The 27,119-nt window shown below is 44.7% G+C and overlaps 1 protein-coding gene across 3 annotated transcripts in view; it reads right to left on the bottom strand.

The window, feature by feature from the left end:
* Positions 1 to 1,268: 1,268 nt before the first annotated feature.
* runx3 (RUNX family transcription factor 3) overlaps positions 1,269 to 27,119 on the bottom strand; it is a 41,115-nt gene continuing 15,264 nt past the window's right edge. For 2 of the 3 annotated variants that reach the window (XM_004082389.5, XM_078940693.1), the window contains exons 3-8: positions 24,202 to 24,443; positions 23,496 to 23,652; positions 22,290 to 22,394; positions 12,456 to 12,602; positions 7,315 to 7,389; positions 1,269 to 4,061 (exon numbers count right to left, since the gene is read on the bottom strand). In XM_004082389.5, the coding sequence (XP_004082437.2) occupies positions 3,592 to 4,061; positions 7,315 to 7,389; positions 12,456 to 12,602; positions 22,290 to 22,394; positions 23,496 to 23,652; positions 24,202 to 24,443 (1,196 nt within the window). In that variant the 3' untranslated portion in view covers positions 1,269 to 3,591. The remainder of the gene's footprint in view (positions 4,062 to 7,314; positions 7,390 to 12,455; positions 12,603 to 22,289; positions 22,395 to 23,495; positions 23,653 to 24,201; positions 24,444 to 27,119) is intronic. The other variant, XM_078940692.1, reaches the window with a different exon arrangement.

Here is a 27,119-nt window from a genome sequence, read left to right as displayed (position 1 = left end):
AATCATGCAAAACCATGTATTCTGAAGTGAAAGCCCTTTCAGGACATATCAACAGACAGGATTAGTTTAAGAGAGGAATTGTGGGTATCGGTTTCATGTTAACCACATCTGAAATTGGACCACCCCACAAGGTAGAATCTCAAATGTTTAATCCAGCGGCTCCACTTCAAATGAGCCAAACAGATGCCATAATCACCACATACGTTAACAGCCGCATGGCTGGTAAAAAAAACCCAGACGACATTCCAATCTTCTGCTATATTGTTTTTAACAAGGGACAACTTGCCGACGCGCGCCAGCGTGGATGCTGCCAAGGCGGTGTTGGATTCCTTGGCTGGGCTTTATGTACGTTTTGGGTACCTCTGTGTTGAAAGCTGAGGCATTTTCAGACCTCAGAGAGGTGTCGGTGATTGCCAACAAGAGTCCCACTAAAGGCAGCGAGGAGGGTCATTATTGGGGGTTATTGGGTACAAGCCACCAGTGATCCCCCCCTACAGTGATGAGATGGAGGCAGCAGCATGTGGGCTGCCTTCTAGAGGAAGATGACAGAAATGTTTGGATCAGAATGCTGGTGTGGAAAGAGTTCCACTGATCATTGATGGAGTTTTCTTCTCTTTTAATGGGAAGCTAGGTTTATACTGATTCATACTCAGCCTTCATATTTAACTGAACTCTTGACACCTCCTGGAGTTATGAAACTGTAAAAGACCTAACAAGCCAGACTTTTCAGCATAGGGTTACAGAAGTGAAGAAATACTAATATGAGAAATTGTTTTCAAAATGAACTTAACCTTTTTTAAAGAGAGCAAATGTTTTACTTAAATCTGAACCGAGTGAAAAAAGAACAGGTAGGACCTTTTTAACTTCAAGAAAAATAAAGTCCTGTCACAATTCATTAAAATGAAAAATGTCTTAGATCCAACTCCATGTGCACATTTCCTAAAAAAATTAAAGACTTGTGAGTCTTTGGAAGATTTGGAGACACTTTAATTTTTTTCCAGGCATAAAAGTAATGACTTATAAATGAAAAGATGTACTATGAAAAGAAATATCCTTCAAGTCAGTTTTTCTGAAAGAAAAAATAAACTTTTCATTTAACTTTAGAATCATAAATGATGTTTGAAAAGCTTTTTTCTTGTCATTATTAAAAAGTCTGGTTTTGTCTCCCCTTTTGTTTTCTTTTCTAATTTTTCACATTTTTGGTTTTGTGTGGGGAAAAGAAAATCCAAATTTAAAGTAAACTAAAAATCAGCCGCACAGACGAAGAGTTGAAACATGTTTCTTTTAATTAAAATGATTAAAAACTACATTATTGGCAAACTTTACAAGCACTCGGTAAGGAAGCAATAATGGTATCACATACATGGAGGACATTTTTTTAAATTAACATATCAGTTTCAGATGTACATGCTTTGAGCACAGGTAGAACTGACAAAGGCAAGATGTCAGAACTTGGAATACAAACGACATGAAAGGGTTTTATTAAAAAAAAAAAAACAACAAAAAAATAATGCATCATCATGGAGTTCAATGAAAAATGCAGTTGACCTCAACTTTTAGGCTTTTTGCAGAAACAGGACAAAGAGATCAATCAAGGCAGATGATTTGCCAAACATGTTAGAACAAACATTATAAAGGAAGAATAGGATGTATGATTCTTGACAAATAACCACACAAATTTCAATACACAAAGAATGTTTAGAAAAGAGAAAAAAAGCAGAAAATTAACTCAAAGGACTGTGGGAATGAAACAGTGATCTCCAAAAACAAAGAATGAGTCATGAGGGGTTGCAAAAATATCTCATAACTTCTTTTTTTTTCTTTTTTTACCTGAGCTGTGAGCTTCTTTGGATATTTTCTCACTTTGAAATAAAGCCTTGCTCTTGTTGCAATCAACAATCCATCTTTCAATGTCACAGATTCTAATCATTTTTCTTCTCGTGAAAGAATAAAAAGACACATGATACCTGATTTCTCTGAGGCTCATAAAAACAAGATCCACACTTGTGTGTCAACTTTATCAGTAAATTAAAGCAAAGAGCCAGAGCCATAGAGGCCTCAAAGTCAGACTCATCAGAAAAGAAATTTTTTCACAACAAAAAATGATTCCTTTCTCTTCTATTTTTTTCTCTTTTTTTTATGTTTTTTTTTAAACAACTTCCTCAAGCAATGGCAAGAAGATACCCTGCTGACTCCACCCCTCCAATCTGCCCCTTCATCATTCTGCTCCTGCAGTGACACTGGATCGTATTTGTAACTGCAGGGGGAATGTGCACGCACACCTGTGGAGCAGGAGCGATTGAGATCATTTGAAGAAAAAACTGCAAAAGGAGTACAAATGATATGCAGTAAATTATCCAAAAAAAAAAAAAATAGTGCAACAATTTTAGCAAATGGCTTCTTTTTTAAGGGGGATGGTAAAGGCAATTTGTAAATTACAATATTACAATCTATTTGGGGCTTTGGAATAAAAGGTTTTAGTGCATCAAAGCTACATTGGAAGGCAAACATAATAACAATAAAGGTTCTGTTTATCATAATTTAGTAGCAATATATTACACAAATTCCAAATTTATAATTAACAGCAAAACATGGTATAGATATACTGTATATATATTTATGTAGAAAAAGGAAAAGGAGAAATGCTCAAGGAACTGGGGTATATGCATACAATTCCTTAAGTTTTGGCTCAAATAAATATTAAAGGTAAACTGGGTTGTGCAGTTAAAAAAAAAACAATAACTGGGGATTCTTCTTTAGAAAAAGGTTTGATCTTTAAGGGGTTTGACTCTGACATGCCTGCAGAACCTGCAGACCTTCTCTGCTTTTGCCTTTTATACATTCCTTAAAATATCTATCCCAGCAGAGAAGAATGAACTCAATCAACAAGCCAGTCCTGAAAGTTACAAAGCTTCTCTCAATAATGCAGAAAATGTGTTCAGACTGCATACACTAGAAGCTTAGATAATAAATTACACAAGAAGGTACTCTATGGGTACTTTGAGCTCCCAAACAGGCCGAGATTGTAGTCGCAACTTTTTCACAACTAACTTCACAAAATTCCAAAATTTTACAGAAATGAAAGCTTAAGAAGGACCATTTGCTACAGCAGTGCAGCCAAGCCTGGCAAAGAGTCATGGTGCAAACATCCAGTCTGACTCCTGCACCTGCCAAGTGAGCCGAATCAGTCTGAACAGTCTTGGATGAGCGCCTGGTTCTGTTTTTTCTTTTCAGTTCCTCGTACCTCCTCGCGCTGTTGTTCGTTTGCAGTTCCTGCAGGAAAGCAAATGCTGAAACGCTGAAATGGCTCCTCATTTCGGTCTCGGCTGAGTCTGCCTTCAGCTCTCTGAGCTTCCAATTGTCTCTGAAGGGATTTCAGCGCAGTGCAGATGTTCACTCAAAAGTTACAAACGAGAAAAGTCTTGTTTTCTTGGGTGAAAGCAGAAAGTCTGTAAAGCGGGTGCCAGGGAAATAAAAGGCAAACATGCAATGTTTCTCTATTTTGGTTTTTCTTTGGGTGTTCAGCTGTTTTGGTGACCATGATATTTACTTGTCATTTGCCCCACCCCTCCCTATTGAGCTATCTGTCAGTCAATATGGCCTCCAGACGGACTCATCCAACCGACCGGAAGTCGGGGAGTTGCTGTGACTGCCGTCGGCCTCCACTCCCTCGCTTTGGGTGTTCAGGCCGGGGTTCATCAGGCTGTTGGTCCCCCCGGTGCCCGTGGCCCCTGAGCAAGACAGCAGACGGGTTGGGGAGCGTTCCCCTCCGGTGTTCCCTGGTGCCACCATGGAGAATGGATAAGATCCGGAGCCCGTGCCGTAATACAGGTACGAGTTGGACTGGAGATTTTGGGACTGATTGTTTGAGTAAGGTGGTGGCAAGTAGGTGTGGTATCTGGAGGAGGCTGACATGCTGAGGCTGCTGATGCCAGTGCTCGGGGTGTTGGCAGAGTAAGAGAAAGCCCCCGGGTAGTGCATGCGGGGGTCTGAGAAGCGAGGGTCGGTGAGCGGGGACAGAGACGGGAAGGTGGTCCTCTGCGGGAAGAAATCTGTTGTTGCTGTGGAACACAGAGACAGAAGAGAGTTGAAATGTATTTATGAATAAAAGTGGTTGTTGTCATTACAAAACAGGAACCGTTTTTTTTTAATTATTCTAGAAAGTGGCCCCCAAAAGCCCCCCAGTCCTGAGCTTGAATTTCTGGTGAAACACTACTCTATGAAACTGTTTGCTCAACGTAATGAACTGAGACATTTTTTGGCTTAATAACGGTCATCAAGCTCTGACAGCACATCATCCCACAGCCCCATACACAAGACTGCACTTATGAAGAGCCCCCCCCCCCCCCCCCCCCAATCTCCTTGCAGCAGCCCTCCTACCAGCCCTTCAAAAGGAGATCAACATACAGCGCTCTGTCCTTCGAGGAGCGATAAAAAGAGGCATTGTCAGTGAAGAGCATAGCTTTGCATAAACACCAGCAGCCTGTTGCTCTGTTGTGCAACAGGTCATAAATTTAAGTTGTGCGACAGGCAGACGGTCACAATAAGTCAATCAGAAATGAAAAATGGCAGCGCTGGTGCTATCAGAGGGAACTCGGCCAGGTAAAAGACTCCAGTCTGAGGTGGATGTCTGAGGGGTCTGAGCTGGCAGATCTCAAGCGACTGCTGTCACCAGCTACGTCTGCTTCTCAAATGCCACATTTCCCCACACTTGCACTCAGAAAAGTTTTCCTATCTTTCAGTTTGAATATGAACCTAATCACAACTACATATCTGCTGAAATTATTTATTATTTATACACTTCATGGCTCAGATGTCCTTGTATGACTTCAAGAGTAAAATGTGGATGACAGAAAAAGGAGCTCGTATTTGTGTAGCAGCAAGCTCTTGCATGCCACAGCCCTGAGGGAGAATGCCAAACTTGCGTGCCACTGTGTGTTTGAAATCTCTTTTCCTCTCCACTACAGGAGAACTGAGCCCATTCTTAGTTAAAAGAACAACTTTTTTGCAACCTTTTTTTTTTTTTTTTTTTGAGTTCCTTTTTCAGCAACACTTTTCTGCAGCAGTTTCCTCTGTTTTGGGGGTTGAGGGAGTTTGGTGCTAGGGGTGGGATGTTGATTTTCCAGAGTCTACCAGGAACTCCATTTGGGCTCCATATCTGATTTCACGTAAGCAAAAATCCAAGACTTTAGCTGCTGTTGATTCGAGTCAAGTTGAGTTTGTCTCCTCTTTCCTTGCAGACTCCCAAAAGCTTTGCCCCCTTGGTGAGTGCGTTCCTTCATCTCTTTCGCTTTGTGCTAAATTTAGGCAGAAGCCGGGGAGGGGACATGGAGGCTCCTGTTGCTTTGGCCCCCACCCCACACATGATCTCCCCTTGATTGGAGTTGCTGGAAATGTGCTGCTAAACTGCAGCAGGGATGGACTCCTGTGCTCCATCAGGGGAAATTGGACTGGACACTTATCACAACACCTTAATGGGCTTGTTCAGTCTCGGGCTCTTGGATCTGAGCCAGGCGGTGTCTGCTAGCAACTTGAAGCCTCCACAGTACAGTAGCTCCCTCTGCAGGAGAGGGCCAAACAAACTCTGCTGTGATTGAGCAGCCGCCTGCTTTTTCTCTCATCTAACTTTGTCGCATACCTAACTGTGTCTCCACCCACTCTAAGTGCAGGCTTTGCTGTCGTGGCTGCGGTAAGAGCGGTGTAGCTTTGGCCAAGAGGGTCTTCCTTACTGAGCAGAGCCGTAATTGCCTGCAACCTTAGCGGCACAAAGCCACACATGATCTCCATTAGGCTCATCTGAAATGTGTTGACTAAATTGTAGGGACAGGAGGATAGATGGACCCCAGAGGGCGAGCTGGCACAGCCTCCTGTCTGTGATGTTGGAGCGGGTAGCAGGGAATCAAGAGATTTTATTAAGAACATTGTGTTCCAGCACTCTGACTTTCTTCTTCCAGTTCTAAAGCGTAACGCCATGCACTTCTTTAATCCTGCAACCCTGAGGGTGGAGTGTTCCTCCTTCCCACTTAGCCCTTCAGAAATCCACTAGTCCACACTCAAGCGTGCAACCCAGATATGGCAGGAGGTTTGTCTCATTTGCTTATGGGAGAAACAGATTTTGGTTGTTAACACAAGGGCATGTTAGAGGCCATCATGTCTTTGTGTGTAGATGTGCGCGCGTGCGTACACATGTGTGTCCAAATGCGGTGGCTGGCAATGGGAAGATGCAAATCTAGGCGCTCACCTGTGAAATGTTTACTCAGGCTTGATGCAAACTGTGACGGCCAGAACCGAGGGAATGGTGTCTCAGGCAAATATATGAAGGGAAGGGAAAGGAGTCTGAGAAAACTCCGGCCTGCGGTGGATCTACTACGCTGCATGGGCGGTGAGATTGTTTTCTGATCATATCAGCCTGAAAGAGGCTTTGTCGCTCTGCAGTATAGAAAGTAATTTGACTTTCTCTTTCCGGGAGCTGGGAGGGGTTTACTGACTGGTTTGGATAGTTGGATTCCATGGTGATGAGCAGTCGCTGTTGATGACAGCAATGATCCCAAGGCAACAAAACACTAGGCCTGAGCCGCCACCGCGGCCGCTGCTGCCGCTGCTGCGTATGGCAAAGAATAGGAGACTCAAATAAACACAAATGATTTCCAAGTGTTTATTTAAGCACCAAGCCTTTCCAGCTAGAGCATTGTGTCGAATGCAAATGATAATCACCTCCGTCCTGTGAAACCATAGTCAACAGCCCCGAAGCCTCGTTCACATCAGCACTCCATCAAGGTTTTTGCATGTTCTCAACTTGTCACATGCAGTGCAAGCAGGGCCAAAGGAAATTTGTGATCACAGAAAAAAACGTGATATTTTCCTAAAGCATCAACAAGCAAAGGTGACATGACTGCAAAGATTATTTGTTAAGGAAATCGTTTTCGGTGACAGATGCGACACTCCTCCTTGCAGCTGCAGAATTCGTTCACAATCTGCTGTCATTTAAACCTTCATACACCGCTTTAGGAGGTTCCACTTTCTCTTAGTTTAAACAGTTTGATCTGAAAGTTCTGTGACTCTGGACTCTTCTGATAGTTTGCAGAAAAAGAAAAAGCGACCAGGGGATCAAACTCTTTTGCCTTTTGTGTCCTTATCACAGTAAGAAAGGGCAACTCAGCACAGGGGGGGGTTCCGGGATGGATGGAAGTAGGTAACAAAAAAGAAAACAAACCAGAAAATATTTGGTTTTTTTAGACTATTCTCAAGTTTAGCATCACAGCAAAGCAACTCCAGCTCTGTGATTCAGCCACACAAGCCATAAACTGTTCTCACCTGTCCATGGTCTCAGGTCCTCCTCCACCTTACACTGCTTCAGAGTGGGGGTGTCCATCTGCTCCTGCCACAGGGCTAGGGAAACACAAAAATGAAGATGGGGATCAACAGAATGAAAACTTTATTCATGCAGGGACTTCATAGCACAGTAAAATGTGTGGGCTTAAGGTGTGTCCACAACGAGGAAATAATAGCTTTTGCCGAGGGAATATGAAACGCTGTCCAAATGACCTCCTCATGGCAGATTGGTCAAAATTGTCTTGACATCTGGAGGCTTGCAGATGTGAGTTCCTGTCACAGGCTGGCCTCTGCTGACTGAGCAGCAAAGACTGGGAAGAGGAGGGGTGGTTTTCTCACCACGGTGAGACCAGGCTTGGAAAAACAAGCCTGATGGGTGCATACAAGGTATTTTTGGGTCTTTCAGGCGAGACGCTGAAGCAGGCGAGACCTGTGAGCCTGTGCGGCCAAGCTGTCAGGAAGGTCACGGACCTGCTGGCCCAACGCGTGGGACCCTGATTCACACCCCATGGTCACACCGCAGCACCTCGGCACAAATAGTTGGCTGTTTGCTTAAAGTCTGAGACGTGCATTTGCTACAGGACGGCCTGCACGGAGCTCCATTGGCAGAAATGTTCAGAAATGTTCCACGTTCCTTTTTTTAAGTCCTAAATTATAAATATTTTATCAACTGATCTTAAAGAAGCAAACTATTCTTTACCACAGCATACAATAAACTCCTCACCCCCTTGTTGTAGCAATCAGGATGCAAACCTATTAAGAATGGAGCGGGGAGACCAGTGGCTATTCACCTAAACCCTCACAGGGCTGAGCATATGTGAGATGTGTGCTTCCCCTGGAGCTCCTCCACTTCCTCTGCAAAAACCCAAATCAGCACTCAGTCAATGAGAGGTCTCGCTCTGCGCCTCACAATGGCAAATTCTTACACATAAATGGCCTTATTCAGAAAAGCTTGCAAGCAGCTGGTGCGATTCGCTCAAGAAAATAAACACTTCATTCAAATATTTTGATTGGCCAGCAGACAACGTCAATACCAGAGGCACAGATTACCCCTGTTAATAAGAAGACCGGCCCTCTGCATGGGCGGGGCTGATGAACAGACTAGGCGGGGGCTGGAGATGAGAAGAAGTGTTGACTACTGACAAGCACGTTTGGGGTGGATCCAGCCCAGGCCTAGAGAGGGAACAAACACACTTGAGCCTGCCAGAGCAGATGAAAGGGATGGCAGAAAGGTTGCTTGAGCCAAGATGATGTCCATCCTTGTGACTCCGGATCTAGCAGCGCCTATGAGACATGTGTTGCGCCTGCCCTAATGAAGCGTGTCATTGAGAAACAGTGAATGCTGGTCCTTGTGCTGGCTTCCTGTTTCGCTGAGGCCTTAGGCGCCGCAACAGGGAGAGAATGTGAGAGCACTGAAAAAGAGATTGTGAGACTGAAAAAGAGATGCCAGGGAGGAAAAGAGGGAGAAAGGGAGCGTGTTAGAGAGGGGAGGAACATGGCCTTGGCTCAGCTATGTGGGACATTTGATATGTCTTTTGAGTCCTCACATATAACCCGAGCAAAAACAAACACGCTGCCTGAAAAATCCTATGCTCTCTTTGAGAAGTGCCTGTCCGCCCACCCTTTTCCTCCCCCCCCAGACTCAATAGAGACTGTTCATGGCACACGTGTAGTTTCTGTAATTGCTGAAATGTAAAACTCGGCCCGGCTCTGATGTGAAATTATAACTTACACAAACAGTCGAGTCGTGGTGGGGGGGGGGGGGAGATGGACGGGGGGAGCAGATATCTTGCTCTCACTTCTCGTTTTCTTTTCACCAAAAAGGCAGGCAGAAAAAAATCTTTTTTTATTTTATTTTTGCTTCTAGAACAAAAACAACTTTGGTTTAAACTATTCCTTTCAGGGTCACAAAAAGAGAATGTCCATAAGTGAAGCATTCAGGCACCTTAACAAATAAACTCTGTGGCAGAAATTGACATATTATGTAAACAGAGGTGCACAGAAGTAGAACAGAGAGGAGAGACGAATGGTCCGGATTCCTGCTTCTTTCAGGCATGTTGGCCTCAGAGCTTCCTGCTTGGGTTTGGCACAAAACGGCATGACACCCAACTACCTGCCCGATGCTGCTAATTTCCTCTAGTCCTTTTGACTGGCCAATCGTGTCACTTCACGTGCACCTCACAGCCACAGCAGAGCGCCACCTTGAACCTGGGAGGCCGTCCGGCTTGTTTATGTGGAGCAAACAGTGTGGTCAGTGCGGATATGGCAGGAGGGGCTTCATTAGGTTTTTTTTAAGCTAAGTTGACTCCAGAGGCCACGACAAACCAGGGCCCGACTGCCAAGTCACAGCCGCTGCAGTGCAGAGGAGTGCCAGTTGTGCAAAGATGAAACCAAAGTTACCAATATTTGTGGAAGTGTTGAAAATAGAAAAAAAAAAAGTTTGCTTTTCTTTTTACACACAGTACCTGCAGTCATTATGACATGCACTCACAGTAGCCCACACGCAAACCCACCCCTGAACCCCCATCAAAGCGCTGATGGTGGAGCATTATGCCAGTATCTGATATTCATCTTCAGAGGGGGGAACACACAGGTGTTGGAACAAATGACATGTTAAATGATACCTCCTCAAAAGTGCCAGCGCTTTCTTTCTGGGTGATTAAACCGGTGCTGCGTTTCTTCTTCTCCCTACTTCGCTGTAAAAACACATTTAAGTTGAAAGAGTGTCCTCCGTGCCGGCTGACTCTCAGAGGCTGTGCCAGGAGCTTGTTAAGTTTTGTTTGGATGGATCAGACTTCAGCTCAAATCTGTTTTCCCCTCCTCACTTTGATGTAAATCAAATTTTCAACCAGGCTTTTGCCTTTCTTTGAGACTCCAAATACCTGTGTATACGTTTGAAAGTGCCGTCAAAGCTCCATGTTGGATGATAAACTACATTCCTCATCAAAGGGAGGAAAGAAAAAGGTGCCACCCACAGATACAGCTAGTTGTACAGTGCACATCTCTCACTTGAGGTTTTGAAAGCCAGAATAACAATTTAGTACCTGATTGTCTGAGTGTCAGATTTGCTTGACTGCACTAGTTGAACCACACACACACACACACTCCCTCCACCCTGGCAGAGAATCAGTCCACATGTCTAGCAGGCTTACCTGTGGCCACTGAGGAACAAAAACAAGCAGCGAATGTGGCGTCTGCCAAAATTCCTGTCACTGCATGCACTGCAATGAGCTCTTAATTACCCTGTCTGTCTGCAGCGCTAACGGAGAATATGCAACACTGGCAAAGAACTTTGTGTGTTTATCATTTTCAATGTTGCAAAAGCGGGTGTTTGATTTAGAATCCGGCAGATGTTTGAGGACGTGTCATGTCGACAACCAGGCTGAGACAGTATTTCATGGCTGAGACGAGAAAAACAAAGCGAGGAGGCTTTGAGAGGAGGTGACACCGCGTTTTCTTTCTTCACCGTTCTCTGGGGGAAAATGCCAGGTTCCGGGCCCGGACAGTGGAAAACATCTTTTGTAACAGCGATACGGGAATCCACTTAATTACACTGCGTTGATGGTTGAGATATCTCTCGTCAAGGCTCAAACAAACAGGGGCTGGGATTTAAAGTATCTGCGAACTACAACGCCGTCTGACAGAAGAATGTAAAACGGAGAAGTGCGTGCTGATGACATGTAAACATCTCAGTTTTGTCTCTGAATTAGATTTATAGCAGCAAGTCTACTTTTGTTACAACTTTACTTTTACCGCTGTAGTTTTGTTGTCTACCAACGAGACTTCATGAGATAGACTAAGTGGGAGGGAGGAGGCCCCCGCTGGGCTGTTATTTAATTATTTTACCACTCTTGCCCTGCGGTGTGCCGTCATGATGGTAATACCACAGATTAAGGTGTGTGGGTTTTTTTTCTCCAGCCTTCTCCCTCATCTGCCTCCTTCAAGCACACGTCCCTCATAGATAGCCTGCAGTCAGCGGCAGAGTAATATGAAGCTCAAGGCCCTGAACGTCTCTGACACTTCCAGCTGATTTTAACATGCTACGTCGGCTCTCTGTTTGTGTACCCTGCACTGCCGTGTGTTGCAAGGTCTTTGAAGTCATGCAAGCTCTAATTCCCATCTTAATCTAGCAGCGGAGCTCCTTGTCTGGTGTCTGGACCGTGTCTGTGTACCCTACCCACGAAGCGAAGGGAAAATAGAAACCTAAAGCCGCAGGGGACTTTTCATTGGCTAGAGGACTGCTAACTCCAAGAGAATCATCACAGTGGGGATATTGTGTTGTATCACTGTTTGCCTTCACCATTACCACTTGCTAGGGTTTCCAAAATGGCTCATGTGTTTTTAGCTTGGTACAGTCCGTGCAAAGATGAAATCAATATCAGCAGAAAGTGAGGACACGGAGGACTGAAAGACCCCGTGTTCTCTGAAGTCAGCTGCAGACGGTCTCACACCGGTGAGTCAGCGCTGGCTAAGCTAAGAACAAGGCCAAATGCTGTCCGGCTGTGATGCACTCCGATAGAATCACACCCACGCACGACTCAGCACTCCCAAACAAGGCCTCCTGTGTACGGCAACACTGATAGATAGGTAATGAGCTTCATTAGCCATCAAGAGGAGCAACGTGTGAGTGGGAGGGCAGTGCAGGTCAGAGTGTCCGCCCTGCGTGCCTCAAGATATGCTGAAAAAGAGGCCGAGGCGAACACTCATCACCCACGCAGCTGTCCTCAGAGCAGATTCACACAGGACCCAACAGCCCCCCTCCCTTCCATCGCACATCGTCTCCCGTCATTCCCCTCCCACGGACATTCGACCAGTCTGAGAGTGACGTGATTGCCAAGGTAGCGGACGGCTGCAACATTCGTGAGGCTGTAATGTGTGGCCAGCTTCAGCACCGGGGCCAACACTGCCTGGCAGAGCTCTACACACCACCTGGCCTGGGACTCTGCCCTGCTCGCTGTGGGGCCCAAACCCACCAAAGCAGGCTATCTAGGGACAGATTTGTCACAAGCACCCACTCAGATGAGAAGACTTTTAAGAACGGAACAATATTTTTGGCAGAAAACAGAACCAGATGTTTAATCTGTGATTAGAGGCTTTTTACAAGGCTTTTTAATGGTCCTCACCTTGTGTGGTGCTGAGGTGGGTTTGGTGAATGGGGCGTGGGTTATTGTTCACAGGGCCTATCCTCATAGTTCGCTGGTAGCGCTCAATCTCCGAGAGCCTGTCAGAAAACTGCATCTTCTGGGGGTCTTCTATCTTCACTCTGTGCCCTGAAAGATCAGAAGATGGAGCGGAACAGTCAAGACAGTTGCACCTTTTAAATCCACCAGAAACCAAAAAGAAACAGTTAAGGTTCAACACATCTTCGGTGAATAGGATTTTTGTCGCCCGAAGAAGCGGAGTGTGGTGTGACAGCTTGAACTTTTAACTCCCATACACACACGTCAGATAAACATATGTAAAGATACCGCCACTTTCACTATGTTTTCTGCTGCTGGGCAGAAAAATATTATTAGAGTGTCAGCAGACCTTGAAATACATTGGCTAGACACTAAATGTTGCCCAATCTGCACCTGCTGCCACGTCACCCACAGATAACAACAGAGTTAGGGCTTGAAAATAATTGCTGCAGGAATGTTGTTTACCATGAACCCGGACTCTAATAAAGAGTGAATTATGGCTTCCTGCGGTCATCTGTAAGAAGTGATGAAATTAACATATCCTTATCTTGCTGCTTTGCTAAAATCAACAAGAAATGGTGACTAGATCTACCCTAATTTCACTCCTACACACTCAGATTAAGGCTGACTGACACAGCACTTAGTCAGGAGGAAACACCCAGACAAAGCTACCAGACCTTATAGTCATCAGTCTTAAACATAACAGAGAAAAACACCGAATAGGGGCCATTTTTTCTCTCTAAAAAGAGTGTTGATGTTAAGAGGTGACATTTCTGCTGAATCCATCCTGATCACTCTAAGGTTTTGTTGAAGGAAATAAGCTAAGAAAAAAGATCTCTGAAAGTGCTGTTGGGCAGACACACACATGTTTTTTACAGGCTTTACATGTGAACACGCCTTAAATATCAGAGTCCGGATGCCTCTAATGGGAGGAAGAGATTTTAATGTAACTATCGATGCACCAAAACTGTGTGTGATCCGGCATGTATACATTCTGTGGTTTTCTCCCTGGCATCTCTACAGAGTGGCCTAATGTGAAGTAATGGCTGGATTTGAATATTTTATCACTATATAAAGGGGGCAAGACAGATGGACCAATATGGAATTTGCCCGTCCTTTCTTCCCACTGACCCATGGGCAATATATCATCTCTCTGAGGTTGACCCATGGGTAAAGTTTCCTCTCGTTTACCGCTCTGTCCATTTGTTTGTGCCCGCCACCTCCCTTCCGTCTTCTCCTTTTGAGCCGTATAGAAAAATATTTGACCCCCCCCCCCATCCACCCCCAACACACTTTATGGGAGTGCTGCTGTCCTGAGTCACATATTCAACCTTAGGAAACCCAATGAGCAGAAAGAGAGACTTTGGATGTTTTCATGATTGTCTGTGTGGCTTAAGTTGACTTTTCTGCCATTACTTGGAGAGTTAAGCATGCCACCCCCCCACCCCCCCCACCCCCCATCTGTGCTCTGTGATTTATCTTTTACTCAGCTCATACGTGGCCAGTCTGTCTTCGGTTTAACCGCGATGGAAGGAACGGAGCCCTCCGTCTGTCTCTCACACACTCAAACAGCGCCTGGACCTGGCTCCAACACTGCAGCTACTGTCTGTCCCCCGCCAGAGCCGAGCCGGCCGCAGGCAGCAACCCTCCAAATATAGCCCCCTATATGTGTCCTTGTGTAGTTATTAAGAGATTTACACCACCTCAAACGTCTGAGGTCAGGGAAACGATACATCCCACTGCCTCCTGGTCGGAAAAGAATACAAAAAAGAAAAGATCATCAGTCCGTTTTCTGTGCGGCCACTGGTGGTCTTAGATGAATTGGCTCTTAAAGGATGAAAGTGATCATTCAGCCGCCCACAAGCGCTCATAGTCAGTGTGGCCTGGTTCCAGCTGGCAGGGACATGCATGTAGCGACACACTGTTCACAGCTTCCAGTAGGGGGTTTCGAGGGCTATAGTAAGGGGGATTTCAGGTTTTTTGGGGGGAGGGTTGATGGGTGTAGGATGTGGAAGGCTAAAAGGCCTGGAGCCTATTAACCCAAGGCCCACAGTTGCTGTTAACACCACTAATCAGCTGGGAGCCAGCCCAAAGCTTTTCCTCTGTTTTTATCCTCCTTCCTCTCCTGGTTTTATTTCTTGGATAAAATATCAAACTTATTTTCTCCCTGACATTTACTCTAAGTTGGATTTTTTTCCCTCTCTTTTAAAAGTAAATCTAAAACCTTTTTGTCACGTTTCACTGCTAGCTTGTTAATATTGCTGCACGTTTGTCAATAGAAGACTGTTATATTTCCTGCAGAAAGGCCAAACGCATCCAAATTATGAGAATACACAAATTGTATCCTTCACTTCAGCCTGGTGTTAATACACACACTCTTTGGCCAGTTGACCCTGGCTGCAGGTGCGGTGGGTTGGGTCCGACCGCCAACGTTTGACTTTGACTTTGCAGGGCTGAGGGCCAGAGGGGTGCTGGTGCTCCACACGGCCCCATTTTAGAGGGGTTTCTGTGGTCAGATGAATATTTAATGTGTCAGGGTGCACTTAGGAGAGAATGCCCTTGTTTTTCTCTCTATGATATCATAACCACAAAATAGAGCTGGGAGCCAATGCACACATGAGGCCTAAACAGCAGCACTCAATGTGCATCCACAGCTGAAAATGGATGCTAAAGGTTGTAGATTTACTAGCCTCCTCTCAGCGTGGTGGTCGCATCATATGAAAGCATTATGGAAGTCTATAAAGAACTAATAACAAGCTTGATATAAAAAGTCGGGCATTAACGATGTACTCAAAGGCTGTGTTCTGCAGAAATGGGTGTGCCGTTCCCAGCCAAGTTTTGTTTCTGGTGTGTGCGTCTTTATTTCCTGACTGGGTTTTATGCTCAAAGCATAACTCGACCTGCTCGCTCTTTTACCCCCTCATGCTGGAGGTGCCGCTGAGGTGTAAAGAGCTGTGTTTCTCATGAACGTCAACATGGTTCTTGCTCAGAAAGCCCCTTGAAAGGGCCTTCTCTCCCTCCATCAGACCTGTTCAACACTGAGACGAGTATTTGCTCGATGAGGCGACATTCAAACGATGCCACAGCTGGATGATCAACCAATACAACCTATTTCCTTTCCTCTTCCCTACACTTTCTTTTTTCCAACTTCTTCTCTCCTGTTCACTGCTGAAATAAAGAAACACATGTTCCCATCCAGGGGGAGACACATTAAACACAAGCTCTTTTTAGGAAAGGGCCTCATGCTTTTTCAGGGGCAAAGTGAAACTCTATCTGAGCAGCAAAGGGTTGTACGTGCTTTGGCCCCAAACCAAGTCTGCACCCAATATATTTGAAGTGTAAATATTTGTGTTCAACATATAAATGGACTTGATAGACTGCTGATAACAGACTACAATCAATGTGGATTGTATGTGTCATAGTTAGTGCAGAAAACTATGTCTGGACTGTAAAGTGTTGCTGTGTTACACACAGAAATGCCTGCGATATTTTTATTCTTATGCTGGTTTTTGGAGGTTTCTTTTCCGTCATCGACACATCAAAAACCTAAAACGCATGCGAGTAAAAGAAAGCCTTTTCTAGATGTGCTGAAAGCTTCAAAACACATCCTTATCTGGCTTTTGAAACCCAGCAGTGCGATGTAGAGCGACAGTTGAACAGATGCAGCGGGGAGGCCTGCTCGCCTGACAGCAAACTTCCGTTTGCCCTCAACAGACACTGAGGACGTTTCAACATCTGTTGAGCAAAGTCTTATACACCTGTCTTCCTCTTCCTCCTCTCTAGCGGACCCGAACTTCCCGCGTTCTCGTTCCCACAGCACTTCTTTCTGACACTCTCTGTCAAACTTCCCCTTTCACTCTATTACAGGCAGAAGCTCAAAAAGCATCTTTGCAGCGCTGTGTTCGGCTTTCCAAGGCCACCAATCACACCATTGGGTATTTTCGATGGGGCAAATCAGAGTTCTTGTTTTGAGGCTGACCCTGAGGGATGTGGGTTTTACCCTTGGCTGGAGATTGTGGCTGTCTCGTCTGAGCCTAAACGAGTCGATGTTAGCCGCATCCAGACATTGCACTTTTTTTTATTCATTTGCATAATATGCTTGTAACACTTTCAGTTTGAATGCATCAAGTTTTTAGCAATCGTTATCATGAACACAATGTTTTTGTCTTTGGGGACGGTCAGGCTGTGAGTCTGTCATAAACACGGCGGCTCTGAATTTTAGGGGGTTCTTGCGGCATTATTATTTAGGCTTTCTCGATGGTCAACAAGCGTCTTGGCACGCTTTTATCTATAGTTCACCCTCTTTGGCCTCAGCTGGGGGATTGTCTGGTCCCTCCGGCAGATGCGTCAGCCTCTCTCTGGGGACATCAGCAGTGTGAAAATCCCCCTCGCAAGGCCTGAAAACAAGCCGTTCACAGCGGAAGTTGCTACATGAGACTGAGCAAAGAGCACAGCCTTCCTTCTCTGATAAGGGATAAGGCGCTTTGCAAATTTCCGTGTGTGTTTTCGTGTGTGTCACTGTGGGACAGAAGCACACAAGGACAGCCCTGCAGTGAGGCAAGTTGAGGCAAAGCAGAAGGGGTACCAAAACACAGCCCAGTGCACCCAGATTCTTTGGCGATACCGTAAAGGGCCACAAGCGTGTTGAAACCAGTCACCCCTCTTTTGTCTGGCCGTTCTACCTCTTGAGATGAGCAACTGTCTTTTACAAAGGGAGGGGTGTTTTGGGGGCTGATAAAACAGGGGCTGTTTTTCAGGCCTTTTGGCTGGCTGCCTGCAAACTTTGCAGATTTCCCAGCACTGATGCTTTGGCCTTGATGAGCCCAGAAGGCCTTTTTGGTGATTGATCGTACCGAAGCAGTTAGTTCAGCAGTGAAGGAGGTTGTTGTTTGTGTTTGCGTGGAGTCGATTTGCTCTCAGCAGTGAGGGGATGTGTGTGCTTGTAGAGCTGTGAAAAAGAAAAAGCAAGCTGCCGCTGTCAATGCAATACCAGCAGATGTGTCAAACGTCTTCACACCTCCATGCACACAACCTCACGCTTTAAAGTGCAACATTGAGCTTCTGACCTGAAATGCGACAATTTAACAGAATAAAATTCCAGGTGATTCACGGCAGATGTGTGAAGTTTCCGTTGTGCGAGAAAACACTTTTCACACAAGCTTCTCTGAGGTACGAGGGCTGCTCTCTTCATGTGATAATTCCAGCCTGTTTTGAAGAGCTTGGTTTTACTCCATGTTTACCTGGAGGATTACAACCTTCTCCACTCCTTGAAGCGAGAAGGACTTTGCTTCACCTATTATTTTATTGCTCTTCCTAACCATCAAGGCTTGAAGAAATAAATATCCAAACTGCAGGGTGGTGGTACACGCTGTATTTTCCAGTAACCAGCGGTTCGCTTTTACCACAAACCGCCCTGTCCTCTGTCCACCTCTGCATCCCAACACAGAAAACGACTCATTGTCCAAATACAGAAAAGGAGAAAAATATTCCTTCTGTCACAGACCATTACTTTTTTCTAAATAAAGATCAAAACTTTTATTGAATTACAGCTGAAAGGTTGTAATGGCTCCCTGCTGCGTGAGTCAGAGTAAACAAGCGCACACAGAGTGGGCATTGGACTTCCCTTCATAGGTAAGTAAACAGGAAAGACGCTTGGCTGCTGAGTTTAGTCCAGCGTGTGTAGGTGGAGACGCGGAAAGGAGGAGGACATGGAGCAGAGGCTGAGCGGCCCTCTCCTCTTATTCTTTGGGAGCATCAACTGAATGAATCAAAAGCTCTGTTTGGGGTCGCTGTAAATAATCCTGTGATTTCTAATGCTCTTCTATCTGACGTCAAGAAATCTGTTGCAGAATTTTTTTTGGGGGCTGATAGTCATCAACTGGCCTGAGGAGGTGATATTCTGATCTTTCTAAATGTCAGACAACATCCTTTAATGTAGCAGAACCTTCTGTTTCCATGAAAACTGTAAAAAAAAAAAAGGGAGGGATGACAACTCTTTATGTTTTTGCTAAAATCACAATTAATATGCTTAAATTAGAATAAAAAAAACAGTGAATGAGTCTTTGAATAATCCTAAACAGGGACCTGGCCTCAAAACCTCTAGATGTGGTTGAGGTGGCAACAGTGGTCAGAGAGCTTCCATCTCCCACGAACAAAAAAACCCACATATTTCAGGGGATTTTATTTATGTCTGACAGCATGAGGCCTGCAGTCGCCCAAATCCAACAGAAAAGACACAATTGTTGTTTAATTAAGAATGCCCAAATATCCTGGAGGACTTGTTCTCCATCCATCACAAGCCTCAGACCTCAGGATGTGGTACGAATTTTGTCGCAACCCAAACTATTCCATTTACAACGCTGCATTCCAGCGGGTTTATCAGTTGACCAATATTTGCTCTTCTTTTAATCACTGAGGCTGTGTGTGATCCGTCTGCAGTGACCCCGGGCGAGAACTGATGCCACAGAAAAATCACTTCTTTGAAGGCGACATTAAATCCGCTCTTTATCTGTTCTCATCTGTCTCCGAGAGGGCTGACTGTCTTCACAGCCAAATCATAAATTAGGTGGTCATGAGGCCAACATGTCTCCGGGTCATAGATAGAGGAGTCAGGAAAACACCCAGAGTCGCACATGCCGCAGCTCTCCCCTCCCATGGCACCTCCACCTGTAGGCCTCTCTTTCAAAGACGCCCATCTCCATTTTCAAACATCAAAGCCGCCTTTGAGAGAGCAATTCGCACTAAGGGCGAGCCTTTCATGTGATTTCTGTGCAGCATGGGCGTGACTCAGTAAGGCTGATTTAAAGCGATGCACCTGGCAGGTGCACACGCTGCACACACGCAAATGCAACAACATGCATGCTATCTTTTTGTTTACTTTGCAGAGAGACTGCAATATCACAAGAGAAATAACACAGCAAATGGCATTGTTTGTCTATTTGCATACTTTGTACAGTCTGTGTGCCAAATGCAAATAGAATCAACCTGCCAACACGAACTTGCCCCCCACCCTCACCCTGACTCCCCCTCCCATCCCTGCCTTTCTTACTGCCGGGCTGCCTGCACACACCCAGCCGAGTAAATACAGGGAACAAAACATCATTCCCCGTGCAGTTTTGGTGGATTTGTGGCCTTTTGAGCGGTGAAGTGCATGAAGCATTCACACTGACATGTTAGCAGAGATATTTCCAATTTTTTTTTTTAGGGAAAAAGAGAAATAATCAGTTTAAAGCTGATATCTAATGAAAGGGAAACTCAAAAAGTACATTATATTGAGTGTTGTTTGATTTACTATTAGGATAAATCCTTAAAGAATTAGTATTCAATAGTTTGAGTTCAAAAAGACACTATTTATGCATCTATCTAGAAATCTCAGTGTTTTCCATATCTCATCTGTTTTGTATGCAAATGTTCTTTAGTTTGTTTGTATTTTCTCTCTGCGTTGGGGTTTTATTCAAACGCTTCCTCACAGTTTCAATGAATTTCTATTTTACACATTAGCATGGCTCTCCATCCATGCAAACTACATTGATGATCTCTCCGCTGCAGGCCCACCTTAGCGCTCCCATTTCATGACTGTAGAGACGCAGAGATCCAAGCGTCTCCTTAGCAGAAAATAGCGACAGTTGATGTAATGTTTAAGTGAGGCTTTTAAGAGGAGAAGCGGAAACGGAGAGGATGGATTTACTGGTGTGGGTGATTCATCCAACAAATATAAAAAAATGACACATTTGAATTGCCCTTTTCCTCGGCGGTTCTGGTGCTGCGCAAAAATGCGCAGAAATGCGGTCATCTTTGACGAAAGTTTCCAGTTTCAGCTCAGCAGAACTTTGATAATAAAATACGGAGGGGTGCCGCTGATGGTGCGGAGGGGAAAGGGGGGAGGGGGGTTAGTATGACGAATGCCGGATGTATAATGAGGAAATCTGCGACAAGGGAGACAAAAATACTCAGCTGAAAATGCTTTCAGTTTTGGAGCTGAGCATTTATATCGATAAATGTGACTGTAAGTCACGTATGTGTGGAAAAAAGCACGTCTGTGTGCGCAAGTGTCATCAACTCGCAGTCTCCCCCCCCCCCCCCCCCCCCCCCCCACACACACACACACAAGCTTGCCCTTTTCGTTGCCACTGCCAGAGGTGCGTCACTGTTGCAGTCCTGTCCATCAGATTCTCTTGTCTGTGTCGGCAAACATTGATACCCCCCACCCACCCGGGCTGGCAGCCAGGCAGACGCAGGCCTCTGCGCAGTAAAGCCCAAACGGGCCTGCAGACAGGTGTGCGCAGCACCAGCCGAGTGCGGCTTCGGGCTGTCTGTCAGACCCACACTGAGAGGCATTGTCACAGAAACAGGGATGAAAGCGCCTTGCAGAGATATAACTGTCTCCTGCGATGAGACTGATCATAAAAAAATGCTGATAGTTTTATGTGCTGGCAGTGCTTTTGCTTAATCCGCGGTGCCTTGTGGTTAAAGAGGAATCTGATTATTTTTATGGTGCTAATAATGACTGAATAGTTTGTGTGTGTGTGTGTTCCCCTTCTGCGCCTGTGCAGGGACATGACTGATGTTACACTCGCAGAATGCGCTTCTTGTTTAAATATGAGAGCTTCTTTCTATCGTTTCGTGTGATTTCTATTTAAAGAGGAGCGCTTGAGCGCACTAACACGGGCGGAAATGTCGGGTCGGCATCTGAATACTCCACCTAATTCAATAAAATGAAAAAGATTTAAATGTTCTTGTTGGTGTTCATGAAAGGATTTGATATTTTCGTATATTATTGAATTATTTTTTCTTCTTCTTAAGTGTCATATTTTGGCAAAGAGCCATAGTATAAATGTGACTATGTGACGCCTGAGTGCAGCAGGACAGACAGAACTATTATTCAAAAACCTGACGCACATATGAGTGCTAACCAATGGAGGTGCAGCGACTGTTTTACTTATTTTTCTTGATACAAAAGATTATATAAACGCGCTCGCCCACACACAAACACGCACGCGCGTGGTTTTATTATTATCCAGTAACTGCTCCGTCTTTTTTTAACTTCTCCAAATAGCATTCAGCTTTGCGGGGGTGTGATCCCATTCCATCTGCAGTATATCCCCTCTCATGTGTCTGTTACGTCCCCCCAAAAAAGCCCCCCCCCCCCCCCCCCCCCCTCCTATATTCACTTCTAGCTACAACTGACTCATGAGCACCGCACCAGACCGCACAAACGCAGCTGCGTCTTCGCGGTGGCGCTAGACAACAGCACAGGGCCTGAAGTTCAGTCGGCTAGCCACTTATGTGGTCAGGCAGAGGAGCAGCAGCGGAGGTGTGAGGAGGAGGAGGAGGAGGATGAGGAAGAGGGCTGAGCCACCTGCGGCTTGCAAACTCACTCAACGCTTCTTAGTGGTCTTGGGTTATGCCTTAATAAGCTTTACAGTTTCCTGTGAGAGGGCCTTTCCCTGCTCCTCTGCTGCGTGCGCACACGCATGCTGGTGAGAATAATGAAGAATAACCGGCACAACCTCCATCTGAGCCAAACTTCATCCTCAACCCCAAAACCAAATCTTCAGACGAATCTCCTGCAAATGTGAATTTCTTTTCATCACATGTGACCGTGTGAACAGTTTTTCAGCGTGCACGCCCACGGATGTTTCAATTATCACCTGCTGAATGACTCATGCGGTTCGTTTGGCACGCACGCATCCACATTTCCAGAGCCTGAGCTGCTCAAGCATCACCACATGCACCAACTGTAAGAGCAGCGCGCGCCATTGGTCTGTGTGCACTCACTGCGCGGTTCACGCGGTCCGTCCACGGTGACTTTGATGGCGCGGTGGTAGGTGGCCACTTGCGGTGGTCCGGTGAAGACGGTGATGGTCAAGGTGAAACTCTTTCCTGCAGAGCGACACAATCCAGAATCATCAAGGGGTTCATGTTTTCCCCCTTCCCTATAAATCAAACTGACTTCCCATCCACAAATAAAATCTAAAAAAAAGGACAGTATATTGCATGGGCCTGAGTTTGATTATTGAGACGATGCATTCCAGACAGCCCTGATGAGCTGACAGCAGCAAAGGCCGAATCTTTGCTCCCATCTGCATCAAAAACTGACCAGAAGCAGAAAGACGCGTCCCCACTCACGGAGAAAAGCATCTTTTGTTCAGGCAGATTGCGTGCGATTCTAAAGACGAAACAACAACAACTCTTTACACAAACAGAACGTGTAATTCGTAAAAGAAAGTCAGGGACAATTGAGACTATTTTCTTTTCAGAAAATCACAGGTCCTTTGACATTTTAGGCCATAAAAGCAAAATGGGCTGCTTGGAAAATGACAGAAAAGCCTTCTTAACTCGCGCATTTTTGTGAACAATCGCGCTTTCAAAGTATATTTAGGTTAGTGAAATGTGTTATTTAGGCCGCAGCATTGAGAGGTTTTGCTTCACCTGATTCAGGAGAAAAATGCAAGTCAGCAGGCCTGGGCTCAAACCGCAGCATCCTGCAAACAGGCCCGGCGATGTGTTCCTCTTCATCGCTGATGGCAATCAACACCATATGATGAAAACTAGATTTATCATTTAACCAAATAACAATGCTTTATTGTCCAATTAGTCCAGCGCGTAAATGGTTGCGCCTTCACGCGCCCTCAGACCTGGATAATGACATAGCCCGCTGGATTTAGGAAATTATAGAGAAACGTTGCATCTGCACGCGTGACGCAGACTTTTTGATGACACCCACAAAAGCGTCACCTGGCAAAAGTCATGGCCTGGTGTGAAAAAAATGTCCTGCTCTTTTGGCGCAAAGAGAGAACAGAAATCAGAAAACCGTGTTGTTATTTGTTTTATTATTTTTAGGCACTGTGGAGTGGTTTGATGGAACACGTTTCTGCAGCTGGGTGTGTTTTTATTGGCACTTAAAAATAAGAAATACACATATATGTTGTTAGGCTTTTCAAAGCGGAAAATGAGTGAGAAAACCTCGACGGTTTGGCTCACCTCGTCCGCTCCTTCCCACAAAGCGCAGGTCGTTGAAGCGGGCCACCTGGTTCTTCATCACGGCAGAAGCGTTCCTCAGCTCGGCTGAGTAGTTCTCGTCGTTTCCGGCCATGACGGTCACCAGAGTACCATCGGGAACGTCACCGAGGGCCACCACCTGCACGCACGAGACAGAGCAGACGGTCATTCCACCAAACCAACTGAGCGCGTCCAAACCGCATCCCAGTGATCAGCCCAAACATCTCTGCAGCTCCACCGCAAAGGTCAGCGGTCAACAACTTGTGGCGTAAAAATGTCTTTTGTTAACACTCTATTTGGTCATTTAAGGGGTATTTTCTTTAAAGTAAAAAACAAAAAACAAAAAAAAAAACAAACGTATTCATGACAAATTGAATTTAGAAAAGTAAAAAAAATAAAAAAAAATAAAAGTAAAAAAAACATAAATAAACCTGTCTTAAGTCAAATTTCCGTCTTTTCCTTTCGTGCGCAAAAACGCTTTTTTTTAGGTTGCATCATTTTAAAGTGTCAAACTCTCCAAAGGCGTCGATGAATTCAAACCTCCTGCATCTAATCACGAAATCTAAAATATTTTCATTTCATGCAGTGCAAAAGTCTGCCTGCGATGCACTCATGTGTATATATTTTGTGCTGCTGAATTATTAAAAAAAGAATGCCAAATTAATTTGATTGTTAAGATGAGTTTTACCTTGAAGGCCACTGGCAGCGTCTTGTTGCATCGCCAGTGAGACGGCAGGACAGAGCACAGGAAGTTGGGGCTGTCGGTCCGGACCAGCTCCCCTGCGTGGTCAGCCAGGACGTCCACCACGTTTCTGTTGTCCGGTCTTGACCTGAGCGGCCCTGTGGTGGCCATGGCCCCGTTGCTGTCTCCAATCTTGCTGCAGGGGAAGGACGTTGAGGGCGGTGTGAACCGTCTGGTTGTGGGCGGCTCTACGGGAATATGCATCACAACAGCTTGGGTCAGTGCCACCTGACTGGGTCGTGTCAGAGGAGAGCAGAACTCTCTGTGAGGAAAAGCAGGTTTTGGATCTCTCTCTTAGTCCCCCAGACGCCACTGGTGTGTGAGAAGCCCGCCGCGTCAGCGCAGAGGATGGAGGCGCTGGCGCGCAGTGGAGGAAAAAAGTCTCACTGCTTTAACAGAAACAACGAGCTCCAACGACGTGAGACCTGAGCATGACGCGCCACACTGAGTAATATTTGTCTCTACAAGCCAAAAACGCTTCTGCAGAACCTGACCTATCCAGTCTAAACCCTTTCAGCACAAAATGCTTCGGCTTTCACTTGAACCAGTCAAGCAATCTCAGATTATTTACTGGCGATGAATGATAATCTGTGTGGCAGGTACTCCAAAAAGTTCAAACTGCAGTTTCGGCTGAACTTTTTTGACTGGATACTAAAAGAAATAAAATATGAGTCCTCCTAAAGTTGTTAAGAAAAAAAAAACACACAAAAGTTTTCTTGAACTCTTTGTCCGTTTTTCGTGCGTAAAAGTTCTTGAAGTCTAATCCTGGCTTCCTCCCGAAAACAAACAAACGGCGTTACTCTGGGATTAAAGAGACGCTGCCGTCGCTTCCAGTTGAGTTTCCTTCTGCAGTTATCCTTTAGGCACAAGACGGAGCCGCGCAAAAGGCTGAACAGACTGCCGCGATATTATTTCACTCCACTCCTTTCAGTGTTTAGTGGTTGGGAGTGTGAAGAGGTTTTCCACCAATGAAACTGTTGGGCTGGGCTTTAACGCACCAATCAGCGCAAGTTCGCTCGTCCTGCAGCCCAGCTCTGTTGTCACAAACCACTTTAGTTATTGATACATATATATCCGCAGCTTTCTCCCCACGCGGGTTTTTGAGCATTATTAGAACAAGTTTTAGATGGGAATAACAAATAATGCACTTAATGTTTTCTTGCAACTTAAACTTTGTAAAAAGAAGATACAAACAAAATCAACGCTTCATGTAGTGCAATGTTCTGGTTTAGAGTACATTTAAATTTGGTATTATAAAAATCTGGAAATATATTTTAGTTTGCGCAAGATGCCGAACCTCCACCCCCCCCCCGCCCGCCCCCGCACGCGCTTTAAATCACTTAACACCTCCTTGACATAATTTCTAGTTAAACTGTTTCAATTTACCTACAAAGAAGCTCCAGAACACACGGTTCTGCGGTTTAATATCATCTCATCTTAATGATAAGCCATTTAATTAAGAAGCTCCATAACTTATTTACATGTAAATAAAATAGAATAGTAAAAAAATGAAATTAGAACCTTTGAATGATCTGTATCTCCTTAATGAACTGCACTTAAAAAACTCGACAATTCATGCAAACAGGCGTAATTGTCCGATTACACATCAAATGCAGAGAAGAACTTGTATGCGCCACAGGCTGAATTCATTATAAACTTGAAAAATTACATCCAGTGACAGCACACCCTGCAGACGCGCAGCCATCCTGCTTTTTGACACTAGTTGGCGCGTTTGCCTTTTCAATCGCTGTCAGCTCTGGCTGTCAGACAGAGGAAAACTTTGCTCTGCACACTCAGACAGACGGAAATGTGGTTTCATCTCGACCTGACACCAAGAAGCTCAACGCAGCACTCCGGCGATTGTTCTCCACGATTAAGAAGCAAACACCAATAAAGCCTTTGTGTTACTGCTGAAAATAAAAATACAATCTATACTTTAATCAAGAATAAAACATGAACTTTCCTTTACATTAAATGACCATAAAATGTACAGAATATTTTCATTATTTTTTTTAAAACACTATTTAAAAATCGAATTGAGTCTGTTAAGCTCTTGGAAATCAATGTTGAGTAAATATGTAAATTATTTTAAAAAACAAGCATTTTTTTTAAATCAACATTTCTAATTAAAAAAATCTCAAATATTAATTTTAATTTTTGAATTAACAACAAAACATGTTTGCATTATTTTCCCCCCTATAGACGTAATGTCTTTTAATGAACCGATACGTTTGTTTGTATTTCACAAGATTTGTTGCTATTTTTTTTGCGCATGTCTGAGTGTGTTAGAAACAACGCGCATTTCAGTGGAGCAAGGGAGCATCCAAGCGCACTGACATCGCAGACGCGCATGGAGGGGGGGGGGGGATTCTGTATGACAGAGTAACAGTGAGACCAAATTGAATTTTAAGATATTCTCATGGGAAATGTTTTTGACCAGGAGCCCTTTACGCGGGTGCGCTGTTGCGTCACCACAGCTTGTGGGTGAAAATGTCCAAACAAGAAGCAAAAACTAACTTTTCACGTCATTAACGGAAATCCGAATTTTAACAAAACACAGGCTGAGTCAAAGATGATTTTTTTTATTTGATGTCGAGTTATTTTGTGCCTTTTGGCTTTTTAGAGATACAAATTGTTCAGCCTCAAAACTTTGCGATTCTTTATTTTTATTTTTGTTTTCTCTGTTTTAACTTGGTAACATTGAGTAAAAGAACAATGAGTTCCACAGAGTGAAATATGTATTTAAGCACCTTTACTGCTAAAGAAGATGCAAAATAAAACAGAAAAAAGTGTCAAAAACAAATTATTGAGTCAAACAGCAAAATCTAGAATTTCTTCACACAAATTAGCTTTTTCCAGTCAAT

The sequence above is a fragment of the Oryzias latipes genome, chromosome 22 (genome assembly GCF_053564925.1).
Source record: "Oryzias latipes strain Hd-rR chromosome 22, Olatipes_Hd-rR_3.1".
Taxonomy (NCBI): Eukaryota; Metazoa; Chordata; class Actinopteri; order Beloniformes; family Adrianichthyidae; genus Oryzias; species Oryzias latipes.
This window is presented reverse-complemented; position numbering and strand designations above follow the sequence as displayed.